This window comes from Callospermophilus lateralis, chromosome 5 (assembly GCF_048772815.1).
Source record: "Callospermophilus lateralis isolate mCalLat2 chromosome 5, mCalLat2.hap1, whole genome shotgun sequence".
NCBI lineage: Eukaryota > Metazoa > Chordata > Mammalia > Rodentia > Sciuridae > Callospermophilus > Callospermophilus lateralis.
The window spans coordinates 42,070,084-42,096,702 of NC_135309.1; the positions used below are offsets into that span (position 1 = coordinate 42,070,084).

General features: G+C 41.5%; 2 protein-coding genes and 1 pseudogene across 5 annotated transcripts in view; 2 read left to right on the forward strand and 1 right to left on the reverse strand.

The window, feature by feature from the left end:
- Positions 1-1,354, forward strand: part of Simc1 (SUMO interacting motifs containing 1) — an 81,933-nt gene extending 80,579 nt beyond the window's left edge. For both annotated transcript variants that reach the window (XM_076856569.2, XM_076856570.1), the window contains one exon: positions 1-1,354. In XM_076856569.2, coding sequence (XP_076712684.2) covers positions 1-251 — 251 coding nt within the window. In that variant the 3' untranslated portion in view covers positions 252-1,354.
- On the reverse strand, positions 896-16,320 carry Kiaa1191 (KIAA1191 ortholog). 3 transcript variants are annotated; one of them, XM_076856571.2, is made up of 9 exons: positions 16,127-16,320; positions 15,079-15,186; positions 14,754-14,840; positions 11,525-11,703; positions 7,990-8,116; positions 5,724-5,848; positions 2,836-2,942; positions 2,498-2,640; positions 896-2,387 (listed from the first exon to the last, which is right to left on the reverse strand). In XM_076856571.2, exons 3-9 carry the CDS (start codon positions 14,779-14,781, stop codon positions 2,179-2,181), a joined length of 918 nt encoding a protein of 305 aa, XP_076712686.1. In that variant the 5' UTR covers positions 14,782-14,840; positions 15,079-15,186; positions 16,127-16,320; the 3' UTR covers positions 896-2,178. The 3 variants fall into 3 exon arrangements, with proteins under 3 accessions (XP_076712686.1, XP_076712687.1, XP_076712688.1); XM_076856572.2 differs by lacking the exon at positions 15,079-15,186; XM_076856573.2 differs by lacking the exons at positions 14,754-14,840; positions 15,079-15,186.
- LOC143399113 (dihydrolipoyl dehydrogenase, mitochondrial-like) overlaps positions 15,122-26,619 on the forward strand; it is a 13,008-nt pseudogene continuing 1,510 nt past the window's right edge.

Sequence of the window (26,619 nt, forward strand, 5' to 3'; positions counted from 1 at the left end):
AGCACCTACGGAGTTCAGTGATCGATCGAAAAGACTTAATAATCAAAAGGATTAAGCCCAAGCCCCAACAAGGAGATGACATCACAGTGGTGGATGTGGAGAAGCAGATTGAGGCCTTCCGCAGTCGCTTAATCCAGATGCTGGGGGAGCCTCTGGTCCCTCAACTGCAAGACAAAGTGCACTTGTTGAAGCTTCTGCTCTTCTATGCTGCGGACTTAAACCCTGACACAGAGCCCACTCCGAAGCACTAGAGCAGCCCTAAGGGCCTTCTAAGCACTGAGCACCAAGAATACCTCTTGAACTTGTCTTCAACTACTTAGAAGCTCCGAAAGTATGAACAGTAGTAAAAATATCGCAGGACCAAACCTATCTTATTTATCTGTAGGCTGTAGTCACTTTCTGACTCTTTAGCATCTCTCTTTTTTTGATAATCCTATCCTGGCCTATTCTCAAATATGGCTTAAATATACAAGGTGTATATATTTTTTAATAAATTATTTATCTATACTTTTTTTGAAACAGGTAACACTATATGCACTCTGTTTAACATTTCCATTCAAGATGTGAGAGAAGAATCCCTCTGATGAACAAACTGTATGTCAGTGTTATTCAAGTAACCGAGAGCCTGTTTCTGGAAAAACATTTGTTTTTCCTAACATTCTCTATTAGACCTTTTATATTGCCTATGAATTTGACTTTGTGGCCAGTCTATTAAGATCTAATGTAACAAAAGGGGACAAAGAAACAAAAGGATAGAGTGTGTTATAAAACATTTGATGTTAAAAGGATACAATAAAAAGGCAATGGTTTTTCAAAATACCAAGTTTACCATGCTTAGGTTCCATGACTGGGTAGGCAGAATGGCTATTGTTAACAGGACAGAAAGATATCCACATTTGAGAAAGCAGTAAGGATCTTTATTGTCCAAACAAAAGATCATAACAGAGAAGACACAAATAAATTAGTTGTTCTGACAATTTTAGACTTAGAGGCTTCTCTATAAGAAGGTCAGCTTCTTATGTAAACAAAAATCCTAACCAAAACAAAAACGGCAAGTATCTGAGACAGTGTTCAAGACAAATGTACAAAGTGAGGAGAAATAAAAATGCAGTTTCTAAGATGTGTTGCATAAAGATATGAGGCTCATTTTGGTGAAAAATGCTTTTCTTCTTATTTTGAATATATCCATGTCCCCTCCAAAAAGTTAAGCCCTGACCTATACAAAGGAAACAAATAATTGACACTAATTTCAAATGAATTTCATTTACTCTAAAAGTTTACCATCCTAGGGCAGGGGTTGGGTATAGCTCAATAATGGTAGAGCACTTGCCTTGAATGTACAAGGCCCTGGATTCAATCCCCAGCATCACAAAATATCTCTCAAATCAATAGACTTAATTTTCTTATTTTAGGAAGTTTAAACCAAATTGGAGTTAAACTAATTTTACTTTAATCTTTAAAGTGCAAGAAAGGATATGCAAGACTAGTGTTTATTCTGTGACATGTAAATGAGAAGCATCCCTCCAACAGCAGCAGCTCAAGAGGTACCAAGAAGCATGAAGAACTGATTACAGGATAAAGCAATCCATTAGACTGACCAAAAAGCAAGGAGACCAGTTTTAGCCTAGAAAATAGGGGTCCCTGCGAAGTGTGGGTGTTAACCGTACCCAGACCTTAAACAGGTCTTAGGTCCCCCTACCTGACATCAGCAGAGTCAAAAAGGCCAAACTTGTCAGTGGACACCTCTACACCATGGTGTGTTTATGCTGATGGTGGTAAAAAGAAGCCTAGATTTTGGAACAGCATAAACATTTACCTAGTAAGCAATGATCAAAGTTCTGGTCTGGGGTAAATGATAAGGGTAATGAAGTCCTCCCCCCAAAATCACTGCTGAGATTTTTTTTAGACACTATAAAACAGTTTCTTCCACACAAGGACAAGCTTTTGCACTGATGTTCCTCCCCCCAAAATCACTGCTGAGATTTTTTTTAGACACTACAAAACAGTTTCTTCCACACAAGGACAAGCTTTTGCACTGATGTTTCTCAGAATTAATATGTCTCCACCTCTAGCCTCAGTTTTGTTTGTTTTAATATACCATTCCTATGTCAGAGCTAAGGTAAAAGGGGAATAAAGGACAAGAAACCCTCTAGCCCAAGTCCCTGGAATAGACAAACTCTAGAAGCCAGTGGGTGTGAGCACATTCAAGTCACGCGGTTTGAGATTATGGGTCCGCGGCAGTGGTTTCTTCCCTTCTATCACTGGGACATCCATCTTGGGTGGCTTGAAGGTTGCTGGATCTTCAGCCATTCGGGTGGCCTGGGCACGGATCAGCTCCATGGGAGAGGGCTTCTGGGCGCCTTTGTAGGCCTGGATGGTAAAACCTCCTACAAAAGTAAACCAGAGAATAAATGACTGCAGAACCATAGTCCATGCCCAGAATATAGTACAGCAATATGCCTGCCGGGTTTCTTTCTTTTTTGACAGAGCTGCCTACCAGAATCAGACTTCTGAAGGGGTCTTGGACCAAAAAGACTCCATTTATCTGATGAGTTTCTATCCTTATCTCCACTTCCAGGATCCATGGTGCTAGGACTTGGACCAGGTAAGGCTACAGAGGAACCAGAAGAAAACCAGCCTCTGGAAGAGCAAAAACAAAGCATCCTAATACATCCTTTTCCTGCACCTTCAGAAGTCATCTCCCACCAAAAGACCAGGGAACTGTGAGCGAGCACTTCTCACTGTGAAACCACAGACTTAAATCCAGCTTTGAGCACCAGCTTTCCCCAAGTGGGAAGCCTGCTGAGGCCTAGAAGGGTCCCAGGAAGGGCTTACCTGGGCCTCTGCTTGGGGGAAGAGTGAGGGCTGCTGCTTGGGGTAGACTGGGCTGACGCAGGCTGCTTCTCTTCCTTTGTTATCTCTCCACTCTGCAGCTTTAGTTTCTGTCCAGATGGGTAAGAACAGAGGTTTTGTCAAAATTGAGTACAAACCAAAATAGCCATAAAATAGTTGTCTGAGCATAAACCATTTGTTTTATGTTAACTTAAGGCACAAGAAAAACACTTATGGCATAGGCAGAATGATTTTGTTTTTGCCATACTGAATGAAATTCCATCTTTCCATGCACTCATTCTATAACAGATCTCAAACATCCCTGAACTGAAAGCTTTTACTTTCAGGAAAGTAATTTTCCCACATGCACCCAACCAGTAAGTGGGAGTGCCAACATCCAGCTGTATTCTTGGCCTTATAAACAGCACCTTGAGCTCCTCTCTCTCTACATCTCCTACCACATACAGGCCCTAAGCATTCTGACTCTCAAAAACAAGCATCAGGTTTGCTATTCTTTAACTAAATGCTTCCTCTGAGGATCCTACCCCATTCTCCTTCCTCTCCCATCAACAGCTACTTTAGGTTCCCTCAGCACTGTAAATGTATCTCCATCTGACTAGCAGTCTAGTGGATAGTAGTGGGTGGGGATAAATCTACTTCACACTTCTAGAATTCTAAGTCAAGGCTCCCATAGTGCCTGTCCTCCATGCACAGTATGCCACTGCTCCATCCAAGGTACATTCTAAACAAATGATCACTCTTCAGTTTTCTCAACAAATCAATTTGTTTAAATCAACAAATAATTATAAGATGATGCTAGTTAAATCTAACATTTCAGCCATCCTCATTTTCTATTCCTACAGCCAGGATGCAGAAAATGGGCCAAACAAAGCCAATTCTACGATCACATGAGTGAATTGCTCAGATGAAGGTACTCAAGTATTAAAAACTGACAGTGTACCTCTCTGAAAGTATCTTTCTTACCTAAAAGCTTAAACTGGCCACCAGCCCAACACTGATCTCCCCATATCACTGCTTTTTAAACAGGCTACAAAAGAATCATCTGTAATACTCATACAATGCAACCAGTCTACAGAGTCTCATATCCCTACCCACAGGCCATCAGATGCACATTATTCCCCCTTCCATATACTGTACATCATGATCCTTCCCTCCTTTTGTTCTCTCCTATGCCCAAAAGCCATGTTTTAGTCAGCTTTTTTGCTGCTGTGACCAAAAGACCTGACAAGAACAATTAGAGGATGAAAAGTCTATTTGGGGGACTTATGAGTTCAGAGGTTTTAGTCCAGATAGCCAGCTCCATTCCTCAGGGCTTGATAAGGGAGAACATCATGGAAGAATGTGGCAGATGGAAGTGGCTCACAAGATGATCAGAAAGCAGAGGCTCCACTTGCCAGATACAAAATATACCCCAAAGGCACACCCCCCAGTGCCAACCTCCAGCCACACCCTACCCAACTTTAGCTACCACCCAGTTAATCCCCACCACAGGATTAATTCACTGATTAGGTTAAAGAGCTTATAGCCCAATCATTTCACCTCTGAATGTTCTTCCATTGTCTCACACGTGAGCTTCTGGGGAATACTTATTATCTAATCCTTATCACTTCCTACTCAGAACCTTTTTTTTTTTGGTACCGGGGATTGTAAACCCAGGGGCGCTTAAAACACTGAGCCACATCCCCAACCTACCCATCCCATTTTTTATTTTTATTTGTTTATTTTTGGACTAGGAATTGAGCTCAGGGGTGCTTTACCTCTGAACTACATCCTCAGCCCTTTTTAATTTTTCACTTCCAGTCCTGCTAGGTTGCTAATGGCTTAAGTTGCTAAGGCTGGCCTCGAACCTGCAATCCATCAGCCTCAGCCTCCTGCCCTCCTTTATTTGATATAGGGCCTAAATCACAAAGCACCATTCATATAAAGTGGTATTCAAAGTCAGTTGAAACATTTTTATTCTTTAAAATGTTTAAACTGGGCATGGTGACACACTCCTGTAATCCTATCAATTTGGAGGCTGAGGCAAAAGGATTGCCAAGTTTGAGGCCAACCTCAGCAACTTAGCCAGACCCCATCCCAAAATTTTAAAAAGAGGACTGGGAATGTGGCTCAGCGGCTAAATACTCCTGGGTTCAAACCCTAGTACCAATAATATAAATATATTCATGAGGCTGGGGTGGTGGCTTAGCAGTAGAACGCTTGACTAGCAAATGTGAAGGACTAGGTTCCATCCTCAGCACTACATAAAAATAAATAAAATTGTGTCCAACTACAACTAAAAAAATTTTATATATATATATTCAAAACCAGCCTCAGCAATTAGGCAAGGCACTCAGCAACTTAGCAAGACCCTGTCTCTAAATAAAATTTTAAAAGGGCTGGGGATATGGCTAAGTGGTTAAATGCCCCTGGGTTCAATACCTGGTACCAAAATAAATAAATAAATAAATACAGAGCATGATGCTGTTTTCCAGCTAAACTTAAATCTATTGAGACTGCCCAATTCCCCCTCCCTCAGTCAATCCCTGGCAGAAAAATAATCCATATTTGCTTTTCAGTTCAGAGTACCCACGTATCAAGTATGCAAGATGACACTCATTTGATCCTTCTAGCCAGAAATAAACAAAACAGAGAACCCTCAATTTATAGATGAGTAAACAGAAGCCACAAGGCCAACCACTCCAGAGCCTTCATCCAGGAGTGCTACCATAAATGGGACTTACCAACTCTAAATTCCTTTACCCAGTTCTCTTTCCACCACTTTCCACAGCCACCAGCTAGCTGAGCTAGTAACTTCTAAACACAGTCATATGTCAAGCCATGAAAGATAAAGGCTTTGTTTTTTGAAAGTTCCAAAGAAACAAGCTTACATGGAGTGCTTCTGCTACTCGGAGGTACTTGGTTTCCTCGGTGGTAAGGCCCTTGTGGGGTGTGTAGCCAGCATCTCTCAGTCCTGCCTGTTGTTCAAAACGCTGAATGCTCTCCTGTGTCTGTTCTGAGAAAAGAGAAGCAGACCATCAAGCCCATTACACACCAACAAGAGACAACACTGACCACCCAAGGAGGAGGATTCCCCAGGTAGGCATTGCAAGTGGGAATTCTGAACCTCCCACAAAAGTTCCCTTCCCTCACACCAAGCTAAAGAAGAGATTATTCCTAAAAGGACAGCTAAAGAACTTACCTTGCTCTTACTTGTATACATAACAACCTCTTTGTGTTTAGAAATGCTGCTTGGAGATGGCAGCTGACATCCAGACACAGTAAAAAAATTCTCCAAACACAAAGTTTTCTAAGAGAAAATCACCCCCCCTTCAACCATACAAAGACCTTTTGCCAAAAGAAAAAGGTCATATTCAAGCTCACTGGCATCAAGGACCAGCCTGATTCAAACCACAGACAACCTGCCTTGAACTAGCAGATCTACCGAAACACAAGTTTCTTCTGTGTAAGATGGCCTGTTTACCATGCCTTGTGCAGGGAGCCCTCAACATTCTTTCAGTCTGACCCATGATTTCACAAGTCAGTCATGGGTTGGGGTTGTGGCTCAGTGGTAAAGCGCTTGCCTAGCATGTGTGAGCACTGGGTTCGATTCTCAGCACCATATATAGATAAATAAAATAAAGGTCCAATGACAACTAAAAAAATATTTAAAAAAAAAAAAGTCTATTCCACTTTGGAATGAAAGATGGCTGAAATTTTTGCTTAATCCGTACACAAGTTACCTAATAAACTCCTACATATAAGAATTTGGCAACTGTGAATCAAAGAGTCTAGATGCACTTTCTGACTTAGTCATTCCTCTCCTAAAGAAGTACTTCCATCACAAATAGAAGAAAAAAAAAATTAAAGTCTATGGCAACATCAAAAGTACCTGGCAGTATTATTTGGGGGGGGGGGGGAATGGTATGTCTACTATATCTGCACTTACATAAAATATCCATTTTTTGGTAAATATGCCAAATAAATACAAGTGACATTAGTATACTAAAGTGTCAATAGTCTGCATGTGTTGGTAAACTGCATTTTTTTAATAAAGTGGCTCTATACTAAAAAAAAAATAGCTAAGCTTTCTAGCACCACTATAATATATATAGCCTGAAGCTTGCAAATTGCAAGCAGCAGTTGCTGATTCAAGTGATACATTTATGAGTGAAGAGAAGAAAACCAAAGTGAGAGTTTGAACTTTGGGTTTGTGGGTAAACTCTCCGGGAAATGATCAAGACAAACTCCTGGAGAAACAAGGACTTCAAAAATGAGCCACCCAAGCAAGAACCTCTACGTACCTTACCACTGATAGAGGCATTACTGTTGACAAGCAGAGCTGTGTATCTAATAATTAACTTTCCAGAGCAACTAGAACAGCCCTCCCAAACAAACTTTAGTTAACTTGTAAGATATTTTTTAAAATGCAAGTTTCCTACGGCAGGTCTCACTAGGACCACCAATCACACATTCTTTTTTTTTTTTAAAAGGAGAGAGAGAGAATTTTAATATTTATTTATTTTTTTTTAGTTATCGGCGGATACAACATCTTTGTTTGTATGTGGTGCTGAGAATCGAACCCGGGCCGCACGCATGCCAGGCAAGCGCGCTACCGCTTGAGCCACATCCCCAGCCCACACATTCTTAAAGACTAAATATCCTTGAGGCACCACACCTGGTCCTTCTCTTCCTGGGAAATCAACTTTGAGCTGTTCAATTAAAAAGAAAAAATAAAAATGCAAGAAAATAGAAAAATGCTTCCTTATACTGCTTCTCCAGCAGAGCTTAGGACAGTAACATCAGCGGCCCCAAAGCACTGAACCATTTAATCCTCACTTCAACCTGCCAGCTAGATTCACCATTTTACAAAACAGTCTATAGTTAAGTAACTTGCCCAAGATCACACTGACCAACATGAGAAATGAGAATATATCAACAAAACAACAGAAATGCACCTAAATCAACTGAGATGTTTAATGTTTGTCAAATCTTCCAACAAAATGAAGCTTCAACACTGTGGGATTCAGCAGCCAAAATATATTTGGACATGCTAAGACAGGCCTGTCTGCAGAATCATCTGCAGCTGCTTTGTAAGAGGCTGACACTCTTCCCCACCCTTGCTTCACTCTACTCTTGAGAATGAAAGGTGCTTACTTGTGATCAGAGAATTCATGATGACATGGGTAGCTTTGGCCTTCACCACCGGGACCTTGTCCGTACTGTCAGTGACCGTTGACAGGGTCATGGCAGGGGGGGATACACTGGCCACTCCTTCCTCCTCCTGTTCAAGAGAGGTAAGGACGCACTTAAGCAGGGCAGGGGAGTCACACACCTAAACTTACTCCTTTAGGAAGAAGTTACTTAAGTATCTTAAATCTGATAAGTGAAGAAATTCCTAAAAGGAAAACCAGAATTTGAAGTTCTGAGGTCTACTACCTTTCCTGCTCCAATATACTTTAGTACTATGCCAATAAGAAAGCAGAAGAAAAAGGGTCTGGGGATATAGCTCGGGGGTAGCATGCTTGCCTAGCATGTACATCATGTGCAAGGACTGGGTTTGATCCCCCAGTACAAAAAAGAAAAAAGAAAAAGAAAATCTGTACTGTTACAAGTACTGAACAAGTACCAAATACCAAGCACTAGGCTAGATTAATCAGAGCATTTGCTAAGTAGCTCATAAGCTTTGTGGAACATCAGAACCACCTGCAGAGATTTTTTAAACACACTGCTGAACCCACCCAAGGGTTTCTGATTCAATAAGTCTAGGGCAGGACTCCAGAACTTAAGTGTAGGGTTCAGGGTGTAGCTCGATGGTAAAGCTCTTGCCTAGCATGTGTGAGGCCCTGGGTTCAATCTCTAGCATCACCAAAATAAACAAATAAATAACTTATATTTCTAACAAATTTCCATGTGATGCCAAGATTTGTTTGAGGACCAGTGTTCTAAAGGTTCAAACAATGGTCTTTAAAAACTAATAAAAATCAGGCCAGACACAGAGATGCCACCTGTAATCCCAGCAACTAGGGAGACAGAAAGATTACAAGTTCAAGACCAGCCTCAGCAACTTAGTGAGGCTCTAAGCAACTTATTAAGACTTTGTCTCAAAATAAAAAATAAAGGGGCAGGGGATGTAGCTCAGTGGTAAAGCACCGCCCAGTATCAAAGAACAAAACTTGGGGCTGGGTTGTGGCTCAGTGGTAGAGCACTTACCTAGTACATGTAAGGCACTGGGTTTAATCCTCAGCAACACATAAAAAATAAATTAAAAAGGTATTGTGTCCATCTACAACTAAAAAATATTTGGGAAAAAAAAAACTAACAAGGGCTGGGGTTGTGGCTCAGTGGTAGAGCGCTTGCCTTGAATGTGTGAGGCACTGGGTTCAATTCTCAGCACCACATAGAAATAAACAAAATAAAGTCCATTGACAACTAAAAAAATTTAAAAAAAATAAAAACCCTATGTAGCTCCTACTCTAATGTGTAAGAGCATCCACCTTTTATAATCTAAACATGTGACACCATGCCGAGTCCTAGAAAGGAGAAGAGAACCAGGTTTATTCTTTGTTCTCTGCTTCTCCAAAGGAACTGAAAAAAAGAGATGGCTCAACAGGAGGGCTGCAGAAGAGAGTACTCAAATATTGTATCACTACTACAAAACAGGATTTATCTTATTAGCTATGATCTTATTAGAGTAAAACTTGAACCTGTTTTCTTATTTGGAAGATGGATGACTCCTAATATGTAGATAATTGGGCAGATAAAGAATGCGTGTAATGAGCAGTTGTTCCAAATCGCCAGCTGTCCCAGCTGTGGCACAACTGAACACTAGAAGCCCATTCTGTGTCTTATGAAGTAATCGGCAGCCTTTACTAATGAAAATGGTGTGCTGCTCTCAAAGGCACTCCCAATCCTGCTTATCTTCTACCCTAGTCCCTGGAGTCTACTATTTCGGCATCATCCACAGGCTGCCAGGGTCCCCTTCTCCTAGTACCTCCACTACTTTTTACATAGAACATTCCCTCCTAAACAACCAATTCAGTCAAATTCCACTAGATAACTGATACAAGTAGTTTTCCCCTGAGGTATAGAGAGGTTTTCTTAGAAAGGAGCTCCCCATTATGAAATGGAAGAAGAAAAACAAACCAGCTTATTAGAAAGAAAGCATCAAATATGGCTGAACCAAGTGAAAGGCTGGAAGCCAGTAGTCATATAGCTACCATGTGCCAAGCCTCTAAAAAAGCCTCTCCTTTTTTATTTAATCCCCATATTTCCTCTATGACAAAGTATTTCCATCTCTTAGATGGAAAACTGTGGTTTGGGGTAAAGTTGTGTGCACAGGTCTGTTTAAGCTGTATATTTCCTATCAGGCCTAGGCAATCAGATGGCTCACAATTTGATGAAACTAGCTGTAGCTATATGACCTTATCTGAAAATCTGGCAGGCCTAGTTTTTTCAAGAAACAGTATAACCTTTCCTATATTCTTGGTGTTGGCAAATCAGAGGTGAGAAGCCAGGAAGCATAAGCTTCAGAAGCACAATTGCAACAAGCACACAAAAACCTATGAGACCCAACTGCACAGAAGGGCTGTGACAGCAGAACAAGCTGCCTTAGGAAGAAGGCAGCTCTACAGCAATAGAAAAGGCACCTGAGGCAGGAGGAAGAGCACAAAGAAAAATACAGCGTATGTTCAAGAAAGCCAATTTTCCTCCAATTACATTATGCATAATTTGGGGGAATGCCTGCTGCTAAACACTGAAGATGGAATAAAAGTTGTATCTCCTTAATACAAAAATATGAATTCCCAAATGCTCCAAAATCTGAAATTTTTAGAGCACTGACATGATGCTGCAACTGGAAAGTTCCACACCATGAAACTTTGTTTCTATTATAATATATATATATTTATATAATTATCTTCAGCCTATATGGACAGTATATATGAAACATAAATTGTGTGTTTAGATTTGGGTCCCATCTCCAAAGTATTTCATTGCATGTACGCAAATATTCCAAAATTCAAAAAATGTGAAATCTGAAACACTTCTGTTCCCAAGCATTTGGAATAAGATGCACTCAACCCATACAAACTCAGATATGGACCCTGGCCTCAAAAAGCTAATGGAGGGTGACAAAACAATACAGATATTATGATAGGGATCATGGTACACTGAAGAGTTCAAAGGGAAAGGTAACAGTCTTATCAGGAGGAAGGAGGTATCAGAAAAATATTATAAGAGAGATATTTATGCAAAGACCTAAAGGATACTATTTGTTAGGCAAATGGAGTGTGGGGGATATGAGAACAGGATGGAGATGCTAAACATCTAAGCTATAGGAACATGTGAAGCAAAGACTCAGAAGCATAAAATACCCAATTAAGTGCAAGAAATCTCAGATAACATGCATGATTGGGTCACTGGGTAGGGAAGTTGGGAAGAGGCATTTGTGAGTCTGGATTTTTAATGGGGGAAGGGGGTTACAGAAGAGTCTCAGGTAGATGACACAACATTCTACTTTTAAGTTAAAAAAATAAAAAGATACATCAACTCCAGCTAAGGCATAGAAAACACACAAGGAATAATGGCTGCCCAATTCTATGGGTACAAGAAGTCACTGGAAGGCTTCTGGAATAGAGGGAGAAAAACAAAGAGTTTAGGTTTGCCAGAAGCAGTCAGCAGGGTCAGGTACCTTGGCAAGATGCTGATACTTGCGCTCTGGAATCACTGGCTTCCAGGGGATGCTGCCCATGTCCGATGGAGGAGGAGTCATGGGTGCAGGATCCTCAAGGGCATCATCATAGCTGAATGCCCTACGGCACATCCCGATGGGCAGGGACATCTTGCCTAGGGGCCCACTAGGCCCAAGAGCTAAGAACAGAGATACCAGTCAAGATGGGTTTAACAACTGAGCATACCAGCAGCTTTAAATTAACCTATAGGAAGGAAAGCTCTGAAACTTTTCGTTTTTCTCTTTTTTATGGGGGTATGGGGGATATACTGGGTGTTAAGCACAGAGCCTTACCTATGGTAGGCAAACACTCTACCACTAAGTACATTCCAGGCGTTGTTTTTTTTATTGCAAGAGTCTCAGTAAGTTGCCCAGGCTGGCCTCAAATCTCTGATCCTCCTGCCTTAATCTCCCAAATAGCATGTGTCACCACACCCAGCTTCTGAAACTCTTATTTTGGGACAGAACAAGAATACCTTGTTCTGAAATAATAATACATTTAAGGAAAGGTAACAGAACTAATTTCTTCCTTCATTCCTGACACTTTGGATTCTCCACTTAATGCACTCTGTAACCCTAATCCATTTTTATATCATAAGGAACTTGAAAATCAATTTAAATTTACTGTGGCAATGTCACAGCTTCAAAACACAGTTTAGAATTAAAACTGAATTAAACTATCTGACTTCAAAGTTTGCTTTCTTTATGCACAGAGGCCACCCTCACTGCAATGCTAAAGGCTCTCAACTCACGCAAGACTGAGGACACAAAAGACCTAGGATATGAAGTTCTTGTTCTTATTTTATAGATGAGGAAACTATGCCCTAGAGATGAAGTTATTCATCCAAGTTCATACAGGAAATGGCTAGCTGGGCCTGACCAAGGTCTGACTGTAAACTCTGTCTTCCCTATCTTACCAAAAAAAAAAAAAAAAAATAGCATTGCAAGAAATACTCAAACAGTATGTTGTTTGGCATCATCTCTAGTTTCAAATGTTCTGTATGATTTAAACAGCAGCATCACAGAAACTGCTGACAATCACTCTTCCAAAACACTGCCAGCTGATCCTGCCATTCCTGTTCCCTGGAACTGACTGCTGAATGTACTATGACACAGGTGACCCACTCCAAAGGCACTCTCAGCTGTGCCAGACCAGGGAGCAAGGTTCATTTCATTTGGTTAGATAATCCTTTCATATGGGAACTAATGTCCAGAACCTGCCTTCAAGGTGACATTTTCCTGTGGCTAAAATTACATAACCACACACTCTAAGACATCAACCTGCCTGGGTATAAGTTCTAAACCACCAAAAGTGGCTTAACTTAAACAACAAAGAGATCAAGCAGCTTCCATTTTATTACTAACAATAATAATTACTAAAGCCAGGCATTGTGGGAAATGCCTATAACCCCAGCAACTTGGGAAACTAAGGCAACAGAATCTCAAACTCAAGAACAGCCACAGCAACTCGGTGAGACCCTATCTCAAAATAAAAAATAAAAAGGGGTGGGAATATAGTTCAGTGGTACAGCAACCCCACATTCAATCCCCAGTACTGAAATAATAATTCCACAGGATTTAATAAATCCAAGAAGATTATTAATTGCCAGGGGCTGGGGAGAACAGGCAATGAGGCATGACACTAATGGATATAAGGTTTCTTTTTGGGGTAATGAAAACGTTCTACATTAGAATAATGCTGATCATCATACAATCTTGTGAGTATACTAAAAACCATTAAACTGATCATTTTAAGTGGGTGAATTTTATGGCATTTACATTGTCTCAAACACACAAGCAAATAATTATTAGGCATTCACATCCCTCATCTTATCTAACCCTCATTCTTCCCATTTTCCAGCTCAGGAAACTGAGGCACAGAGCTTAGGCTTGCCCAACATCACCCAGCTATAAGTGTGAAAGAGATCTAAACCAGGGCTCACACTCCAGACCCAACATGCCACGCTCCCCACACTAAAAAACATTAGCCTAATTATTGCAACAGTATAGCTCGGGATGCTGACAGGAGTTGATGATAATTGCAGCAACAATGAAAGACTAACATACAAGCAGATGATGCTAAGAGACTAAAGACAGATCTAGATTAGGGGACATATGGGAAACTTTTATTAATTCAACTGATTTGGGAGCAATTTCAAAAAATCTAAGACTACCCAGTAGCCTTTATAAAAATAATGATGAAGTCAGATAAAACTTCTAGGAAATATATTCCCCTAAAAAGAGACAAGAAATTTTTCTGGACAGTAAATGTATATTTAGCACCAACTTTTCTTTCCTTTTAACAGGCAAAGTACAGATTTACTGAAGGTAAATGTGGAAGGAGCACCCCGCAAGATAGAGCAGAGTGGGCTGAGCAAGAGCAGGAGGCTCAAGGACAGCACCAACTTTTAATTCATATTTTCAAAAATGATATTTAGTCTTCTTAACAATCCTGAAAGATAGACATCACCATTTATATACTTTACTGAGAATGAGAAATTGAGTAATTCAGATTTAATTAAAAATCACCTTCTCTTCTAATACAGCAGTCAAGAAGGAATTAATCACTTCAATAACCCAGAAATCACTACCCTACTCTGATGCAGAACACATTAAAAGGTGCTGCAAACTGGGAATGGTGGTGCATATCTGTAATCCCAGTGACTAGGAAGGCTAAGGCAGGAGGATCGAAAGTTCAAGCCAGCCTCAGCAACTTAATGAGACCCTGTCTCAAAATTTTAAAAAGAGCTGGGGATGTGGCTCAGTGGTTAAATATTCCTGGGTTCAACCCCTAGAACAAAAAAAAAAAAAAAAAAAAAAAGTGCTCTGCAAGCATTTTCACAAATGAGCTCAAATCACCATTAAACCAGGCTAGTAGTGCCTTTTTGTTCAGTTCTCCATTCTGTCCCCAACCCTCATCCCCAAAAAGAGGATGAGTTTAATCACTCTGGTACATTCTATAATACAAAAACTACACAACTGTATTTCATACAAAGTAACATATCTGACATACCTTAAGTTTGGATTGGGGAGCATACCATGGTCAATAAGGTGATATCTAAATTACATCAATCTATTAAGTCTAAATGATTGACTGAAGGCAGAAAGTAACCATTAATACATGGTTCAGATTAAACTGTCTAGCTGAAAACATTAAAGGCAAAACATAACCAAAAAGAATTATGTTTACCAGGTACTTCTGGTTGTCTTGAAGCCATTGACAGACTGGGATCCAGGTGTTTTTTCAATTTATAATTCGGAGCTGAGTCCCTGCCACCTAATAAAAATAACAAAGGGCATTTTCTCATATTGAACACCAAAGAACCCTTCCTTCCAAATGCTGTTCTTCTGATAGGTACACAGAGACTTACTGCTGCTAACAAGGTTGAAACACACATACAAAAGTCAATAGGTGACAAACATGCCAATGGGAAGAGAAAAAGAATAATATCAAAGGGTGATCTTATCATCTGTGAGATGATAAAACTAAGACAATAGGTGAAAAAGACACCTACCACAGTGAAATGATGTCACCACTACGCTGACAGACAGGTATTAATGAGGAACATTGTCCAGGTGCTGCAAATTAGCAAAGCTTCCCAGGAAGAGTCCATCCAGAGATTCTAATAACAACAAACAGCCAGCATTGATACTTTTCCATACATTCACTTATTCCTCATTAGGGCCTTGCAAGAGTAATTCTATTCATTTTCATTCTTACTCACAGTAAGGGGCTAGGGACCATAGTAGGTAAATTCACTCTTTATTACTAACACCAACTAATACTTATAGCGTTTTATACAAATTTGTGCTTTTAAACCTTGCAGCCACCATGCAAAGCAGTTATTACTTATCAAATTTTTGTCCAAGGCGACAGACAAGTGACCCCTCTGCAAGGCAGCCAGTTTCAACCCCATTTTACAGGGGAATTAAGACAAGGGCCTGAAAAAGTCAAGTTATACGCTTTTCCACTTGCTACTGTGTCCCTGAAACCGGATAGAGTTGAGAGAGCAAACCAGTTAGTTCTTCACTAAAGAGCACCACAAAACCCAAAGTTCAACCATCTTCCCGGTCGACAGAGCATTCCCGACCCAGAAACACTCCCTTCCCCTTTCTCCGCTCCCCTGTCCCACTGCTATCGCCCTTCACGCCTCTCCTTGACGAGATACAAGACAAAGCCACCAGGATTTGAAAGGCCTAGTCTGACCAACCGCCTTTCCCACCAAAGGAGGTTAAGATTAAAGAGATTAGGGCAGAACCTGACGCTGAGGGTAGGGCAAGGCAGGGGACTGGGAGATGTTGGCGAGCGGTCGGGCGAAGCGAGGCGGGAGGGGATCCGGGACTGGGTGGGTCGGCCAGGAGAGCAGCTCAGTGTCGGGGCTCCACAGGCTCTGCCAGAGAAGCCCCATTAGAGAGGCCGTGGACGACTAGAAGGCAGAAACAGGGGCGGTCCCGCAGAGTCCAGAGCCGGGTAAGCTGGGAAGCACGGTGAGGCCGGAAGCGCGCCCCTCCCGAGGGCTAGGAGACACCTCCAAGGAGCCCCGAGGCCCGCTATTTGGTCACCTGTTATCCCACTGTGTCCAGGCTGCCTGCGTCCCCAACTCCGGCACTAAAGAGGATCCGAAGACCCACTTCTCTCAAGAGATTGTGGCGCAGTCCAGACCCAAGCCATCGTGGGAGCGGCGGCAAATTCGACTGCTCGCACCACCGACTAGAGAGCACAAGCAGCAGTGCGAACCGGCAGCCTTGATGTTGAAGCCGTCTGAACCCGCGGCAGTTCACGCGAGATTTGACCCTGGGCGCTCAAGGTATACTGGGAGTTGTAGTCCAGGATGCGGAGGCCCCAAGTCCTTAGAAGCCCTGCAGGATAGGAGCCACAAGTCCTAAGGTGAAATCCGCCCACTTCCAGGGAGAAGTCATGCTTACCCACCACTTCTCAGCGCCTGATCAGTGCCTGGGTCCAAGAAAGGCTAAAGGAGAATGGAGACAGTATAGTAAAAACACTCTCAAATCCAAGCCCACAAGACTCAGAAAGGGCTGCCAAGTACCAGCTCTTTTCATCCTCTTTTGTTTTTTTGGTTTTTTGTTTTGTTTGTTTTGTTTTGTTTTCCATACAGAGGTGAAGCTGAGGTTGGAAGAGATGAGAAGTCACCTCAATTATTAAGTGAGCATATGCTTTTCCAAAAACAGTTATGTTCCCCACCGGATTTCCAGATATGGGGGTCCTTTCTATTCAGAGAAGTCTGTGTATCTCTCTCACCTTTGCAATAAACCTACTTCTTGCTTGCTTTAAAAAGCAAAACAGTTATGTTAGAATTATAAAGGAAGGTCAGGTGGTTCTAATAGTGTTTGTCTTTTACCCTAACGAAACTTAGAGGTATTTGCTTAGATGTAGCTTCCTGGGAGGACATCTCTTTCCCTGAAGGTTACAGATAGGACAAAGAAACAAAGTAAAGGAAGTGAAATAAATTGAAAAAATCTTCCCAAACCTGTATCTGAGGTCCAAAGCTCGCCATCAAAGTTCATGTGTTAGCTGGGTGTGGTGGTGCTCACCTGTAATCACTGCAACTGGAGAGGCTGAGATAGGAAGATTGAAAGTTTGAAGTCAGCCTCAGCAGCTTAGCGAGGCCTTAAGCAACTCAGCTAGACCCTATCTCAAAAAATAAAAAGGGTCGATGGTATAGTTGAGTGTAAAGCACCACTGGGTTCAATCTCCAGTACCGAAAAAGAAAAAAAGTCATCTCATAAAGGCAATGGGGGATGGGAGGGAGCAACTCTTACATTTAAGATTTCAGCATTTGACCTTTGCCAGGTATCTGACAGGACCAACAAGCTTTATTCACTCTCCCAACACACACACACACACACACACACACACACACAATCAGGGATTGAATCCAAAGGCACTTAACCACTGAGCCACATCCCCAGCCCTTTTTATTTTTCATTTTGAGACAGGGAGGGTCTGCTAGTTGGCTTATAGCCACACTCAGTTGCTGAGGCTGGCTTTGAACTTGTGATCCTACTGTACTGCTGGGATTATGGCCTGAGCCACCTAACTAAATTTGATTACCAGACTAGAGCACTTATGTGCACCAGAAATTAAGGTCTTCTATAACTGTGTAATTTAGCTTGTGAATATCACAATTACACTGCATTCTGGTTTTGGGGGGTGTGCTAAAAGTGTTAATATGGAACTTTTAAAATACACTATAAATTTTTAACCTCTCTGATAGCAAAGTTGACACCTTACCATTCTCCACCACACATCACATCTCATAGTCAGAAGGGAAAACACAGCTTCGCCGACAGCTCGCCCAGATCTCCCAGTCCCCTGCCTTGCCCTACCCTCAGCGACAGGTTCTGCCCTAATCTCTTTAATCTTAACCTCCTTTGGTGGGAAAGGCATTTGGTCAGACTAGGCCTTTCAAATCCTGGTGGCTTTGTCTTGTATCTCGTCAAGGAGAGGCGTGAAGGGCAATAGCAGTGGGACAAATCATGTCAGAGTCTCCTCAATTCTTATCCACAAATACATGAAAACTTAAGCCTTTCTGGGAAGTTACTGACTGATTAAAACAACTTTATTCCAGATTTTTATTGTACCAGTGCCTAAAGCTATTTAGGCATTAACATTAGCTGATACTAATGTTAAGTAAAAATTACAGAAGACTATTGTTTTAGTCTAAACTCCTCTGGTAGGACACAACATACCAGGTTAAAATTGAAAATGAAATTACTCTCATGCTAAAGCTCAATTCAAACGAAATTAAACTTTTTTTTTTTTTTTTTTTTTGTAGTGGGGATTGAACCCAATTTACCATTGAGCAACCTCCTTCAGTCCTTTTGATTTTTGATTTTGAGACAGAGTCTCACTAAATTGCTGAAGCTTGGCCCTCCAATTCGCTGAGATTACAGGTGTGCACCACCGTGCCTGGCTGACTTTATGAGAGGTTAGGATTATCGAGATAACCACCAGAGTTCCCAAACAAGCCAATGTCAACTGGCGTGATAACAAAGCTCCCTGGCTTAGTCTTTACACACACACAAAAAGGTCACCTAAAGTAACTTATGTTAGCCCATCGGTTACTTTTCTATTTTCTATCTCCTTGTCCCCACCTTATAAGAAAATTAATTTTGAAAAGACCAATCTGCTTTTTTGTTTCTGGTTTCTTTTTCCCTTTTTTATTTACAAAACCAAACTCTTTTGTTCTATTCATTGCAGCACTTATTCTATTCTGTGGAATGAAGTGTTGCCCAATTCTGGAATCCAAAATAAAGCCTAGCATATGTGAGGTGCTGGGTTCAAGAAAGCAGGCCAGTTGAAGTCTTTAAAATTAATTGTACCTCTTTCTCTCTTCCTTTTTCTTTTACTTTCTTCCTCTTCCTCCCTCCCTCCCTCCTTCTACCCCTCCCTCCCTTCCTTCACTTTTGCTTTGCTGGTTTTTTTTTTAGGGGGGTACTCCCCCCCATTCTTCTTCCTGTTGCCAAAACTCAGTCCTTATCCCCAATGTCAATCCAGTAATGAGGACACAGTTTTGAGAAGAAGGAAAAAGAAGGTTTATTGTTTCCTGACAAAGGAGAAACACAGGGGACTCCTGTCCCAAAGGCTGTGATTCTGCCCATCAGCAGGAAGAGGGGCCTTTTATAGAGGGTGTACCTCAGTTGTTGATGCTGGCATCGAATTTGTGATCCTCTTGCCTCAGCCTGGAACTACAGGACATTCAGCTCTCTTTCCTTCTTCAAACAATGGTGGCATGACATGATATGTGAACAGGTTAGAGAATTGGAATGGTTTTCTCCTGGTCGGCTGTCAGACCTGCAGTAGGACACATCCATCTGTCCCACAGTTGAGGATCTCTAAAGGATCTTCAAGGAAAAGACAGAATAAAAGGAGTGAGTCCCAGAGCCTCCTCCCATCACATCAAACCTCTCTTTCTTCCACTCTTCAAGGAAATGAAAACCCAAAGTTTAAATAAGTAATAACAAACAATAAAAACATAAATTTGAAAAGAAAATAAGGTTAATTGTAATTTTGTCCTTTCTCATAGTAGTCATGTGAGAAAAATTGAAAATTGTTATTTTCTACACACACACACACACACACAAACACACACACAAAAAAAAAAAACAGACTAGCTGCAAACTTTTTTTTTTTTAACTCTACTGCTGAGCTACATTCCTAAGCCCTTTTTTCATTATTTTGAGATAGGTTCTCACTAAGTTGCCCAGACTGGCCACTAACTTGTTATCTTCCTGCCTCAGCCTCCACAGTAGACTACACACAGTGTAATCCTCCTGGGATTACAGGTGTGCGCCATCACACCCAGCTAACTGCAAACTTTTAATCTTAACAATCTTGTGGAGGTTTCCCCTTTAAATGGGTATTGTATATTTTTTATTTGGAGCATACACTCCCTTGTAAGCATTTTTGCAACTAAACTACTTTGCTATGTGGTTTGGTTGGGCAGCCTCCCTGCCCTAGCTAGGGAACATTCAGTCATACCTGAATCACAAAGCCTAAGAAGTACACTTCTGAGCTGTTTGAGGTCAGGTCATCTTCCTTGGCTCCTGGGGCAGATCTCCCAAGGCAACAGACCCCCCACACACACACCTCCTTTTCTACGCTATTCTCTGACTCTGGCTTTGGTTCTCAGCCAAGCCTGGTGCTAACTGTGTGTGCACCTGTGTTCTTTCTCAAAGAGTGCCAGCATCATGGGCAAGGTGGTCTTTGAGATCTGACTGTATGGTTGCCCTCTGGTGGCAGACAACAGTCTGACCAGGGAACCTGGTTGTCTTCTATAATATATACTTACCAAGAAACTAATTTTCTAAGTGTTTTTGTCTCTAAATCATCTTTTCCCATCTTCTTAGGTATTTCATACTTTGATAAACTTGGACTCTGAAAACTTGGAATTGCCCAAGATCTCTCTTACATACTCAGCTTTGAGTCCTCCATTCTACATTCCCCCAAATCCTGCTTCATGGTTTAGAAGGCAGGGAATGGAACAGAATATTGCCCACCTGTTTTCCTCCAGACATCTGCCCCTCTGGCCAGTCCAAACCCTTGGAAAGGTCCGCTCCCTAGACAGACACTCATCATGACTTCTCAACAGATAGGAACTTGGTCACTAGGATGGTTGTGTGGCATTTGCTACTCTGGGGTCTCCACCCTGGAAGTTCTATCTGGAAGTCTCTCCTCACCCCCATACCATTATAAATGAAGCACTCCACTAAGCAATGCCCAGGAATTGTCCATGTCCATTATTTATAACGAAGAGGAAATTAACACTCTGCAGGGGATCTTGGCAAAGGTATGCCAGCCAGGAAGTGGCAGAGTTGAAATTTAAACCCAGGGCTGAATGCCCAGCTGACAGTTTGGCTGCCAAATGACCAACAAAGAGCTGACTCTAGGCTGTCCTTGGCCTCAACTTCTCCACTTTAAACACCCCAAGGTTAAGTGACACTTTCCCAAAGAAGAAACAACTGGAAGCAACATCTCCCTCTAGTGGTGAGGGGGAAAGATTTTAATGAAGAAATTAACTCCAGGATGCTGGGCTAGAGGGTCAACAGTCAGACAAGGCTCAGCACTCTCCAACTCGTTTTTATTACAAATAGTACAACCAAAGTGCAAAGTACGTGAGGATCCAGGCCAATACCTAGTCAGGAATAGTTGGGTTAGAAAATAAGTCATGTGTTTTAATTTGGGTCAAGCACTGTGCTTGGTGTTTGTGATACACTGAGAAGATAGACACAGTCCCTGACTATTATGGGTTGAATTCTATCCTCCTCAAAATTCTTATGTTGAAGTTTTAACCCACAGTAACTCAGAATGTAATGATATTTGGATAAAAGTTTTTTAAAGAGGTGGTTAAATGTAAATGAAGTATGAAAATTGGTTTTAGTCCAATATGACTGTTGTCCTTATAAGAAAAAGATGAACAGGGCTGCAGATGAATAGGTGGAACAACTTCTAATATTCTGTGACACAGTTGAGTAACTATGGTTGTCAATAATTAATTATATATTTCAAAGTAGCTAGGAGAGAAGATTTTCAATACTCCCAATACAAAAACTGATAAACATTTGAGATAATATACCAGTTATCTTGCTCTAACATTGTACATATATATGCCACACTGTAACCTGTAAATATTTACAATTATTACGTGCCAATTAAATTTTTTGATTTTTTTTTTTAAAGAAGAAGAGATGCCAGGAATGCACACACCCATAGGAAATGTCAGAGCAAGAAGATAGCCATCTGCAAGTCAAAGAGAGAAACCTCAGAAGAAAGAAGAAACACTTTGATCTTGGACTTGCAGCCTGAAGAACTGTGAGAAATTAATTTTCTGTTGTTGAAGGCAGCCCTAACACTCTAATATACTGCGAGTTCCTACGGTATCCTCTCCAAAGAAGAAAAGAAAAAAAAAATCAGGCATTGAATGAATGATTAGATTAGAGAGAATCAAGTGCCATGAAGTGATGGTACCTGGTGATATGGCATGGGGAGCCTGACTCAATTTGGAACCTCAGAGGAGACTGCCAGGAGATATGAGTGATAGAGGCAAAGAAGTGGGTGGGGGAGGGTGTTCCAAGTGGAGCACAAGGCAAGGGCAAAATCCCAAGGAGTGGGAGAAAGCTGTGTCCAGGGAACTGAGAGACAGTGGGGCTAGAGCGTGAGGAGCAGTTAGTAGGTTGAGTTTGGCAGAGCCTACACTGGGTAAGGCTTTCTATGCTAAGCTTGTTGGTAAGCTTTTCATCACTGTGACCAAAATACCCGACAAGAACAATTTAGAGCTGAGCATGATGGCTCACGTCTGTGATCCCAGTGGCTCGAGAGGCTGAGGCAGGAGGATCACAAGTTCAAACCTAGCTTCAGCAACAGCAAGGCGCTAAGCAACTCAGTGAGATCCTGTCTCTAAATAAAATACAAAAGAGGGCTGGGGATGTGGCTCAGGGGTTGAGTGCTCCAGAGTTCAATACCTGGTCCCCATCCCACCCACCCCCCGCAAAAAAAAAAAGCCAACTTAGAGGAGAAGAAGTTTATTTGGCTCACAGTTTCAGAGGTTCAGTCCATAGTCAGCAGATTCCATTGCTCTAGGCCTCAGATGAGGCAGAACACCCTGGTGGAAGGGTGTGGCAGAGACAAACTGCTCGTCTCATGACAACCAGGAAGCAAAGAGAAAGAGAGAGGGAAATCGAGGTACCAGGGACAACATATGAACCTGAAAGTCTCATTCTCAATGACCTACTTCCACACTGCATGCCTACAGTGACTACTGTAATTCATTCATATTATTAATCCATCAAATGAATTAATCCACTGATTAGGTTACAGTCATCATAATCTAATCATTTCACCTCTGAACATTTCTGTGTTGTCTGAGCTTTTTGGGAGGACACTGCATATCAAAACCATAACAACAAGATAAGGAGTTTGGTCTGTACCCTGAAAGTCATGGGGTGGGGAGGCTATCTGAAAGTGGACACTGCGTAGACAACTTTGCAGTTGATCTTTGGTGGGATGGGAGAAGAGAAAGGTAGTTAGATGAGCCCTGGAGTAGAATAGGGATTTTATTAGGGTAGCCTGGGGTTCATCTGGACAACAGAAAAAAGAATAGTTAAATGCAGTTGGAAAGAAGTAAGTAGAGAGAGGTGTAGAACATACAGATGAGCAAGGAGTTAGGTGACCTGAGAAGCAGGAAGGGACACCAGGTATTGTGCCAATTACCTAAAGCCTAAGGGCTTTTCAGGGACCCACAAACATAGTTGATTGCTAAAAATAAAATTATTGACTCCAATTATTTTTTAAAAAGTGCAAAAATAAAAACAATGTTTCACTAAATATCTGCACCACATACTAAAATGTCAACTTCAATTATGACCACATTTAATTTTTATAAAAATAGCCTTGCATTTGAAAACAGCTTGGGAGTTAGAATTTTTCTCACTTTGAAATAAATCCCAAGCAAGCACCTTGGAGCTCCTAAAAAAACATAGTTAATCACTAATTAGACAAGCTTGTCTAATTAGTGATTAACTATTAACTATTATTAACTTATAATCAAATAATTTTAAAAGCAAAACTTCAAAAAATTCACTTAAATTTTTCACAGCAAAAATACATATTTAACATGGAAAGTAAGTATGTTTAAATATTTGGGGGATGGTATGTGATTATGTTAGCCAGCTTTCCATTGTCGTGACAAAATATCTGAGAAAATCAACTTATAAGGAGAAAACATTTATCTTGGTTCATGGTTTCAGAGGTTTCAGTCCATGATTGCTTGGCTCTGTTGCTTTGGGGACTTTGGTGAAACAAAACATCATTAGAGGGAGCACATGTAAAACAAAACTGCTCACCTCCTGTTGTCCAGGAAGCAGAAAAATAGACAGGAAGGGTCACAGTCTCAATGTTTCCTTCAAGGGCACACTCCTATTGACCTATCTTCCTTGGCTAGGCCCCACCTGCTAAAGATTCCACTCTCTCCCAAAAGTATCACAGGCTGGCACCAAGCCTTTAATACATGGGATTTGGGGGCACACTCCTGATCCAAAGGATAACAACCCAAGGTGTGTCCATAGCATGTGAGGGGATGATCTTGGAGAGGAAGAAGGTTTCAGGGAATTTGGTTGGCAAGAGCTTCTCTGATGTTCTTTTGTTTGTTTTCTTTTGGTTTGATTTGGTTTTATCTGTGAAGTAGGAGATGATGTTGTCTCTTCTGTTAACAGAAAGAGGGAGATGGGGCTGGGCAAAGAGGGAGGAACATGAAGATGATTTGAAATTGCCATTTCAGAGACAGAAAAGTGACTGGGAGGGCCGGGGCTGGGGCTGGGTGGCAAAGCATACGTGAGGCACTGGGTTCGATCCCCGGAACCACATAGAAATAACAAATAAAATAAAGGTATTGTGTCCATCTACAACTAAAAAAATATTTTAAAAAAAATCTAAAGAAAGCCGGGCACGGTGGCACACACCTGTAACCCCAGTGACTGGGAAAGCTAAGGCAGGAGGATTGTGAGTTTGAAGCCAGCCTCAGAAAAGTGAGGAGCTAATCAACTTCGTGAAACCCTGTCTCTAAATAAAATACAAAATAATGCTAGGGATGTGGCTCAGTGGCCAAGTGCCCCTGAGTTCAATCCCCAGTACTTACCCCCTAAAAAAATCTAAAAGAAGCCAGGTGCAGTGGTGCATACTTGTAATCCCAGTAGTATGTCTCACCATCCCCCAAAAAATCATATCAGATGTTGCATCAAGATGAAGTATTTACAAATATTCTTTTCTATCTTTTTTTTTAATACCAGGTATTGAACCCAGATGTGCTTAACCACTGAACCACATCCTTAACCCTTTGTATTTTGAGACAGGGTCTCACTAAGTGGCTTAAGGCCTCACTAAATTACTGAGGCTGGCTTTGAACTTGTGATCTTCCTGTCTCAGCCTCCCAAGCTTCTGGGGATTACAAATGAGCATCACCCGGCATCTTTTTTCTTTTTCATGATGGTGCTGGGAATTAGACTCAGGACTCACACATGCTAGGCAAGTGCCTTACCACTAAGCTACATCCCCAGCCTTCATTAAGCTATTTGTAGGTATGTGTGTGTGGTGATGGGGATTGAACCCACAGCCTGTGCATGCTAAGACAAGCTCCACAATTGAGCTACACCCCCAGCCCCATTAAGCTATTCTTAAATTTATTCTGTGAGTTTGAAATTTTTTTAAAGAAAACAACTGGGTAAAATCCAATTATAAAGTGACTTAGTTGGAACTCATTTACTTGAAAGGAAACCCAACTCCACCAGCTTTACTGATGGAATCCCTTCTGAAAACCTGAAACCAGAGGCTCAAATTTTCTCTTTCTCATCTTTTCATATTATCTTCACTCTCTCAGTGTCTGTAGGCAGCACAACTACTGATAGCTCTCAAGCTTGACTTGCATCTATAGCACATTGCCTCTGCTTTTCAATATTGGTTTGAAAGACCCTAAAGAAGGCTTGGTCTGGCCTAGTCTCCTCACACTCAATCAGCTATGGCCAGGTGGACATGATAATGTTGGGAATCAGACAAATCAAGAAGTGCAAAGGCCACTCAGAGACTTGGAGAGCTCAATTTTTACTTTACACCATCAGGCCCAGATTCTGAGCCCCCCTCTCCAGTTTCTCACAACATTTATAGGCTGTCTGGTGCTGTGAATTCTCTAGCCTACACGATGGAAGGCCATGCACAGGGTGTCTACTGGGAAGCATGTTTACAGAAGTGAGTGGAAGGGGAAGAACTGGCTTTCTCAACCAGACCTGCCATAAGTTTCAAGCATTGGGCCCAAAGCCTCAATAGGGGCATTTACACTTCAAAGAGGAGTAGTTAGATTCCTGAGGTAGTTAATTAGGTTCACTGAAGCAGGGCTGACTAAAAGGGGAGGAAAACTCTCTGTTTCCCAGGCACTAGTTTTCTGAGACAGTGTTTTTATAGTTTATTTTACATCCAGGCCTAGTTTTGTCATCCATCACAATAACATTAGAAAATGTCAACTTTCTAGGCAAGTGCCTTACCACTAAGCTACATCCCCAGCCTTCATTAAGCTATTTGTAGGTATGTGTGTGTGGTGATGGGGATTGAACCCACAGCCTGTGCATGCTAAGACAAGCTCCACAATTGAGCTTGTCTTGTGGGTTGGTACTCAGTTATAGTTATGGGGTGAGAAATTATGGTGTGCTATTGCACAGTAGGATGATGATAGGTAACAATAATGGAATATACATTTCAAAATGTCAGAAAAAAGGAGTTTGAGTATTTTCATCATAAAGAAATGATACAATGGCCGGGTGCATGCCTGTAATACCAGAAGCTCTGGAGGCTAACAGGAAAATCACAAGTTTAAAGCCATCCTCAGCAATGCTGAGGCGCTAAGCAACTCAGTAAGACCCTGTCTCTAAATAAAATACAAAATAGGGCTGGGGATGTGGCTCAGTGGTCGAATGCCCCTGAGTTCAATCCCCAGTACCCCCCAAAAAAGAAAGAAATCATAAATGCTTGAGGAGACAGACATGTTTAGGCT

Coding starts and splice junctions, on each gene's coding strand:
- Kiaa1191 (XM_076856572.2), bottom strand. CDS start 14,781: ATGGCTTCAAGACAACCAGAAGTACCTG. Junction 8,117..11,524: donor AGTATCAGCATCTTGCCAAG/GTACCTGACCCT, acceptor TCTCTTGAACAG/GAGGAGGAAGGAGTGGCCAG. Junction 2,943..5,723: donor GAGTAGCAGAAGCACTCCAT/GTAAGCTTGTTT, acceptor CCATCTGGACAG/AAACTAAAGCTGCAGAGTGG.